The 8101-nt window shown below is 63.2% G+C and overlaps 1 protein-coding gene across 1 annotated transcript; it reads left to right on the top strand.

Moving 5' to 3' along the window:
• The first annotated feature begins 2969 nt into the window (after positions 1-2969).
• On the top strand, positions 2970-4192 carry RPS15 (ribosomal protein S15). The gene is made up of 4 exons (XM_055343325.1): positions 2970-3183; positions 3539-3624; positions 3721-3955; positions 4047-4192. The coding sequence occupies exons 1-4, from the start codon at positions 3181-3183 to the stop codon at positions 4158-4160; spliced, it is 438 nt and encodes a 145-aa protein (XP_055199300.1). The 5' UTR covers positions 2970-3180; the 3' UTR covers positions 4161-4192.
• The last annotated feature ends 3909 nt before the right edge of the window (positions 4193-8101 follow it).

Genomic DNA, 8101 nt, shown 5'->3' with positions numbered 1-8101 from the left:
GCCGCAAACCGGGCTGTTCACGTGGATGGTGTGGGCGGCAGGACAGCACGTTGAGGGCCGGTGAGGCGGTAGGGCGGCATGGTGGCCTGAGCCCCTAGCTGAAGCTGGACACCTCAAGGGCACTTGGCGGGGGACCCCCCGTGACGCAGGAGGGAGGAAGGAACCCTGCGGCCAGGGACGTGGGGTGGGATTGAGCTGCAGCGTCCCAAGGTGGCCACCCCCCTGCCCAACACACGGGGTCTGGCCCTGCAAGAGCGGGAGGACTCCTGGGTCCAGGGGAAGCTGGACTCAGTGAGGAACCAAGTGGGTGAATCCTCCCTTGTTCTACTGTATGGGGGCCTGAAGGCTGCAGTCACAAACTGCCACCAACTTAGGGCTTTTTTTTTTTTTTCTTTTTAAGAATTTATTCATGAGCGACAGGGACGCAGAGGGAAGTGGCACGCTCCCCGTGAGCAGGGAACCTGATGCAGGATTCGATCCCAGGACTCAGATCAACGGCCTGAGCCAAAGGCAGATGCTCAACCACTGAGCCACCCAGGCGCCCTAACTTAGGGCTTAAACTGCTCACACTGATGCTCTGATGGTTCTGGGCTCAGAAGTCCCACAACCCAGGTGTGGGCAGGGCTGGTCACCCCCCCTGGGGCCCCAGGGAGACCCGCTCTAGCCTTTTTGTGCTTTCAGTGGCACCCCCTCCCCGGCCCGTGGCCCCTCCTGGCTTCTCACCACCAGCAGCCCAGGGTCTGCCTCTGGGGAGGACCTGGTGAGGACACTGGGCCGCCTGGGCCTTGACAAAGTCCCCTTTGCCGTGGGAGGTGACATGTCCCAGATCCTGGTCTTTGGAGGCCATTATTCTGTCCTTTGAAAGACCACAAGATTTTAAAACGTAAAAAGAAAAGGAGGGACGCCTGGGCGGCTCAGCGGTTGAGCCTCTGCCTTTGGCCCAGGACGGGACCCCGGGGTCCTGGGATCGAGTCCCATGAGGGGCTCCCCGCAGGGAGCCTGCTTCTCCCTCTGCCTGTGTCTCTGCCTTTCTGTCTCTCATGAATAAATAAAATCTAAAATAAAAAGAGAAAGAAAATGATTCATCCAAAATGCACCGGGTACTTCCAACGTACCGAAGATAAAGTAATGGACGAAACCCCCAGAAGGCCCATCGGCGCCCACGGCCCAGCCCGGCTCTCGCTCTGGGGCAGGGAAGGTGGGTTCAGCTCGAAGCCAGAGAGAAGGGGTGCCTCCTCTGCAGTTCACAAAATGCCCCCTCGTGGCGACACCCCACCGTGCACCTCAGCCCGCCAGGGCCTCCCCTTCCCCCGGGAGCTGCTGCCACCCGGTGCGCGGAAGGAACCTCAGGCCCTGCCGTCCGCCCATACTGCAGGGCATCACAGGGTGAAACGTTAGCTCCTTTCCTTTGTGAAATCTCTGCAGAATTAAGATTCCCTGGCAAAAAAAGGCATCGTGCAAACAATGCAGGGGTCTGCAGCTGGCCCGGGCTCCCGGGACCCCACCTTGCTCTGGAGCGTGGGCGAGCAAGTCCCCTCACCAGGACACATCCTGCAGCCCCCAGAGCTGTGCTTGTTCTCCACTGGGGACAAGGAGGGGCGTCCCCTTCTTTGGTAGAGTCTGACTGGCCCTACCCACGGGACTGTGGAAATGACTGGGGGGGGGGGTCCCCACTTCCTTTGAGATTTCCTGTTCCCTCCAGGCCAGCCCCAGCTCCTCACAAAGCCAAACCCCACCCAGCAAACTGGCCTGAGGCCAGGAGGGGGCCCGGAGGCTGCCGTTCCCACGGAGACCAGCCCGCGGTCGCTGGGTGCGGCAGAGGCACCTACCTCATTCCTACCCCGCCCGGCGTTCAGTGCTGTGGCCCTTACCCTCGGGGCTAGCAGTGCCACTTCAGCTTGTTCTCTGCGTGCGTGCGGCTGGTTCTTGTTTCCGAATGCTTCTGCTGTTTTTGCTTTACGTGAGAATTTTCTAGTGCAGCATTTTAATTCTTTTAATGATTTTTCTTTCATATCTTTTGAGTCATTTTCTTAGAGGCTGCTCTAGCTTAAGATGCACCATCGTGGGACGCCTGAGTGGCTCAGCAGTTGAGCGTCTGCCTTCGGCTCAGGGTGTGATCGAGTCCCCATCGGGGTCCCCGCAGGGAGCCTGCTTCTCCCTCTGCCTGTCTCTCTGCCTCTCTGGGTGTCCCATGAATAAATAAAATATTTTTTTTGATCTTTATTTTATTTTTTTTAAATTTTTTAAAATTTATTTATTTATGATAGTCACAGAGAGAGAGAGAGAGGCAGAGACACAGGCAGAGGGAGAAGCAGGCTCCATGCACCGGGAGCCCGACATGGGATTCGATCCCGGGTCTCCAGGATCGCGCCCTGAGCCAAAGGCAGGCGCCAAACCGCTGCGCCACTCAGGGATCCCAAATAAATAAAATCTTAAAAAAAAAAAAGATTCATCGTACTAACGCTCTGTAAACACCTCAGGGCACAGAGCACGCTCACCCTGCCGTGCACCCATCTCCACCACCGTCTCCAGAACCTTCCATCTCCCCACACGGAGACCCGGTCCCCAGGAAGCACTGACCCCCCCCCCGCCCCTGCCCCACCCCTGGCTCCCACCACCTCCTCTGTCTCTGTGGACAGAGGCCTCCTCTGGGGACCTCCTGGGAGTGGGGTCCTGCGGGAGGCGTCCTTCTGGGTATGGGTCCCCTCCCTGAGCCCGGTGTCCTCGGGGTTTGTCCACGTGGGGGCAGGTGTCGGGCCCCTTCCTTTCCGGGGCTGGGGGCTGGGTCGTATCCCAGGTGTGGACGGGCCACACCGTGTGTCCCCGCTCCCCTGGATGGACACCGGGGTGCTTCCCCCTCCTGCCCCCCGTGAGGCTGCTGCGCACCTGCGCCCGTTGGAGCCCCAGCCTTGGCCCCCGGGTCACAGCTCCATCACAGCTCCAGCCCGTCCCTTGTGCCCAGCCGCGCGGTTACACGTCACCTGCACACCTGTTAGGGAAGAGGGTCCCAGGTGCCCCGCCCCCGCCTGCGCTCCGCCCTCCCGCCAGCAGGGGGCGCGCTCCCCCGCCCGGAAAGCGGAAGCGCCTTCGCGCGGACGGCGAGGGGGCGGGGCGCGCGGGGCGCACGTGATAACCGCGCAGGCGCGGAGCGGCGGCCTTTCCCGCAGAGGAGCTGGCAAGATGGTGAGTACCTTGGTACGGTTCCCGCGACGGTTCCCGGCCCATCCGACGGCATCCGCGGCCTGGCCGCCCCGTGAGCGCCAGGGGCCGGCCGTTCGGCTGCGGCAGCCGCCTCCAGGCCCGCGGGAGCCCCGGACGTGAGGGCGCGGGGCGGGCCCGGTCCGTGCCGGGAGGACGCGGGGCGAGGCCGGTCCCCGCCGGACCCCAGCCGCCCGCAGCCGCGTGTGCGCTCCCGGGCCGGGCGCGTCGTGTCCCCGTGGGCTGCGGGGCGCGGGCCGGGTGGGCGCGGCGGCCGTGGGGCCGGCTCCCACCCGCGCTGCCCCCCTGACCTCGCTGCCCCCGCGCCCGGCCCGCGCAGGCGGAGGTGGAGCAGAAGAAGAAGCGCACGTTCCGCAAGTTCACCTACCGCGGCGTGGACCTGGACCAGCTGCTCGACATGTCCTAGTAAGCGCGGCCGGCCGGGCGGGGGCGGGGCGGGGACCGGGGGCGGGGGGCGGGGGGGCGCCCCGGCTCAGGCCCCCGCCTGTCCCCGCGTCCCAGCGAGCAGCTCATGCAGCTGTACAGCGCGCGGCAGCGGCGCCGGCTGAACCGGGGTCTGCGGCGGAAGCAGCACTCGCTGCTCAAGCGCCTGCGCAAGGCCAAGAAGGAGGCGCCCCCGATGGAGAAGCCCGAGGTGGTGAAGACGCACCTGCGGGACATGATCATCCTGCCCGAGATGGTGGGCAGCATGGTGGGCGTCTACAACGGCAAGACCTTCAACCAGGTGGAGATCAAGGTTCGCGGGGCTGCCGGGCCCCTCGGGGGGGTGGGGGGGCGACCTGGCGGCCTGCGCCCCCGTGACGCCCTGCCCTGCTCGCCCTCCGCAGCCCGAGATGATCGGCCACTACCTGGGCGAGTTCTCCATCACCTACAAGCCCGTGAAGCACGGCAGGCCCGGCATCGGGGCCACGCACTCCTCCCGCTTCATCCCCCTCAAGTAGCCGGTCGGCCAATAAAGGCACCGACTCCCGGACTCGTGTGGTCCAGCGTCTGAGCTTGCTTCCTCCGGTCGGCGCGGCGCCTGGTTTCCCGCCGCGGGCGCCGGCTTGGCCCCGCCTAGCTGAGGTCGTTGGCAGCCTCCTGGCATCTCCTGGGCCGAGGGAGCGTCTGCCCTGGGGCGTGCCCTTCTGGGGCCGCCACTCCCCACCTCTCCCTCCCGGGGGTGGGTCCACAGCTGGAGCGGATGACTGCGGGTATTTCTGCTCAGGTGTCTCCCCCGTTTCGGGCACAGGGCACCCCGAGGTGGTGGATGGCCCAGACAGGGTGCTGACCAGGCAGTCGGGGCTGTAACTCGCTGACGGATCACAGGTGGGGAGACGGGAGGTGGTGCTCTGGGTTTGCCCGGAGGAAGCTGACCTGGGGACAGCAGGGAGGTGGGAAGTGAGGTGCCTACTGCGCGCCCGGCAGTGGTAAGGTGTGCGCACCCCTGGGAGCGGAGGGATGGCCAGGTGCTGAGCTGGGGCCCAGAGGCGAGGAGGGGAAGGACTCGGGATGGCATGCAAAGGAGCCTGCCTCACCCGGTGGTGACTGCTGTCCTCTCCAGCTGCTTTTTTCCTGGACTTTATCTCTGGGTAGCAGAATAATTCACTCACACTCTTACCTCTTGGGTTGGAGTTGGTTAAATTGCTAAAACAGAAAGCTGGGGCTGTTTATGGTTTCTAGTAGAAGGTGGTAAAAGCAGCAGCAGGATGGCACAGGCTCCTCCAGTTCCAGCAAAGGAACCGCAGTGTGGAGTCCCGGAAGGGAGTGCAGCCTGTCTCCTACTACCCCTGGGACCCCGAGCTCCTATGGAGCCCGAAGGGAGAGAGAGAGAGAGTTCCCTGTGGGAACTGGGGCCGAGTATCTCAACAGGCGGAATCAAAACTCTTCCACTCAGGAGTTTCTAAGGTGCCCAATGGCGCCGTGCCCAAGGGATTGGGTCGAGGCCTGACAGGAAGTAGGGCCAGGGAAGGCTGTGCAGGCTGATACGGGACACCCGAGGCACGGCAAAGGGGAGGGACTGGGGGGCCCTTGTGAACGGTTACCTGACCCTGGCTGGACCGCGGAGAGACCAACTAGAAACTGAGTCCACGCCTCGAGGTGTTGGGAGTTCGGCCGAGGCAGGGCAGCGCTTTGTGATTTCAAGGCCATCGTCCGAGCTGCTGGCCGCAAAGCCTGGTGGATACCGGCCCTACTGCCCTTTGTGTGACCTTGACTCCAGTGAAGGGCCCACTCGCCCCAGCCAGGAGGGTGAGGCTCACTGTGGTCTCAGTTGTCAATTGTTTATTTATTTATTTATGATAGTCACACAGAGAGAGGCAGAGACACAGGCAGGGGGAGAAGCAGGCTCCATGCACCGGGAGCCCGACGTGGGATTCAATCCCGGGTCTCCAGGATCGCGCCCTGGGCCAAAGGCAGGCGCCAAACCGCTGCGCCACCCAGGGATCCCCTCAGTTGTCAATTTTTGAAGTTTTTACTCGTTTCACGGGTAGAATTTCACTTGGATACAACACTGCTCATTCCATCACGTGCCCTCCTTAGTGCCCATCACCTGGTGACCCCCTCCCCCCGCTTCTCCCCCTCGCAGCAACCCTCTGTCTCCCGGGTTTTGTTTTGTTTTGTTTTTGTTTTTAATGGATTTTATTTATTTGAGGGAGAGGAGAAGCAGACTGACTACCTGCTGAGCAGGGAGCCTGACCTGGAGCTCCATCCCAGAACCCCGGGATCATGACCTGAGCTGAAGGCAGAGGCTTCGCCAACTGACCACCCCAGATCCCCATTTGCCCCTTCCTATTTTTATCTGTATTTTTTCTTAGTTTTAGAATTTCCATAACTAAAAAATGAAATGGAGTAGAATAAACGTTTTCTTTTTTTTTAAATAGACTTTATTTTTTTTAAAAGATTTTATTCATGAGAGAGAGGTACAGACACAGGCAGAGGGAGAAGCAGGCTTCTCACAGGGAGCCCCATCCATGTGGGACTCCATCGCAGGTCCCCAGGATCACGCCCAGCGCTAAACCGCTGAACACGTGGGCTTGCCCGAATAAACGTTTTTTCTTTTCTTTTTTTTTTTTTTTTTAAAGTACGGGCTATTTTAAATTTTTTTTTAAATTTATTTATTATTTATGATAGTCACAGAGAGAGAGAAAGAGGCAGAGACACAGGCAGAGGGAGAAGCAGGCTCCATGCACCGGGAGCCCGATATGGGATTCGATCCCGGGTCTCCAGGATCGCGCCCTGAGCCAAAGGCAGGCGCCAAACCCCTGCGCCACCCAGGGATCCCCCGAATAAACGTTTTCTACACAAGATTGGCAAGGGGGACAAAAATAATGGGGCGAAATTGTGCCTTCTCTGGAAAGTGTTTTTTTGCTCCAAGTGTGAAAAGCCATGCACATGAGACCGTTTTGAGGCACCAGGTCCGTGTGCAGGACTAGAGACCAGTGCAGGCAGGTGTCTGGGGCTCTCCCCCTTGGGGGGCGTGGGAGTGGCGGGGTGCCAACCCAATAGGGTTGGTGCTGGCTGTGTTAGCAAATAAAGCTTTGGTAGCACAACCCAAGTCCACGGGACCTTCATTTAGCCAGTTTCTGGTGTTGAATGAAGCGTTGGTGTCGCCCTCGTTGAGGGCCTCCGTAGAAGCTTCCAGCATGGCCAGCACAGGCCACCTTGGCCTCAAGGTGGGAGAGGTCAGTGATTACTGTTCTTAATTTTCTGCAGTTTGAATTTACATTATGTGTGCTTGGGGACCACGCATATTAGTGTTCCCAGCAAAAGGAATGTGTCCTCAGCCGGAGGCGCACAGCCAGCGGGCACAGGCCCTCTAGGCGGGCTGTGGGGCAGGGTCCCCGGGAACCTCCTTCGGGGCTCCCGGCCGCACCACTGCCTTTGTGCCCCTCTGAATGGCCCTCAGGGCCGGTTCCACCGGGCTGCAGCCCCCCTCCGTTCCAGAGCGGAGGCTCCCACCCTGCTGCCCATCCCCACGTCGGAGGCAGCGCCCCGCCCCGCCCCGCCGGCCAGCCGCCTTCGGAGCCTGCCCCGGCTCTGACCACTCCTGTTTCTCACCCGTCCCTTAATTTGAAATAAGTAGGTGTTCACCCCCTCACGGCGGGGGCCCCAGAATACTGCCTGGAGTCCCCGAGTGTCCCACCAGGCCCGGCCCGCCGCGCCCCCCCGCGCGCCCTCCGCCCGCGCCCCCAGCCCCGCTTGCTCGGGGAGGCCAAGGCCGAGGCCGCGCCCCTCCCTCTTGCCGCTCGAGCTTTGCTGTTGCAGGAGCGGTTTAGCGCCCCCATCCCTCCGCGACCAGCGCGGCGCCCCCCGCCCGGTTCTCCCCGCTGCCGCCGGGGGCGCCGGGGCACCGCGCCCCTCGAGGTGAACGGCCGAGCCCTCCAGGTCCACGGGAGCCCGCGCTCGGCGCCCCAGCCTCCTGCCCCCTCCCTGCGCGCTGGCTTCCCCGTGCCCGGGCCCTGGCGGTCGGGTCGGGTCTGTTGAGCCCCCCCCCCCCCCCCGCTGATTCCGGGGCCGGCCGCAGCCGTCGCACTGTCCACTCGCGGCCTGTCCTTCCCCCTCCCCCGCGCCCGTCTCCCACGAGCGGGGCTTCGTCTGCTCTTGCTCGGGGCCCGGCACAGGCGCGGCTTGGTCGGCGTTGGTTCGGGGGCGGCCGGCGGGTGGCTGCGCGGCCCTACAAGCCCTCCGGCCCCGCGCCCGGCCCCGCCCCACAGCCGCAGCCTCCTCGGGACCCCGCGCTCCGCGCTCCCAGCCCGGTGAGCCCCCCCGGCCCCCAGGCCCCGCCCGCCCCGCGGAGCCAGCCCGCCCCGCAGGCCCTCGGCGCAGGCGCACGGCGTCCCGGCCGTGCCTCCCCCTCCCCGGCGGCCGAGGGCGGGGCGCGGCGGGTCGGGGCGGCCGCGGC

This window comes from Nyctereutes procyonoides, unplaced genomic scaffold (genome assembly GCF_905146905.1).
Source record: "Nyctereutes procyonoides isolate TBG_1078 unplaced genomic scaffold, NYPRO_anot_genome, whole genome shotgun sequence".
NCBI lineage: Eukaryota > Metazoa > Chordata > Mammalia > Carnivora > Canidae > Nyctereutes > Nyctereutes procyonoides.
This window is presented reverse-complemented; position numbering and strand designations above follow the sequence as displayed.

Coding starts and splice junctions, on each gene's coding strand:
- RPS15 (XM_055343325.1), top strand. Junction 3,625..3,720: donor CAGCTGCTCGACATGTCCTA/GTAAGCGCGGCC, acceptor CCCGCGTCCCAG/CGAGCAGCTCATGCAGCTGT. Junction 3,956..4,046: donor TCAACCAGGTGGAGATCAAG/GTTCGCGGGGCT, acceptor CGCCCTCCGCAG/CCCGAGATGATCGGCCACTA.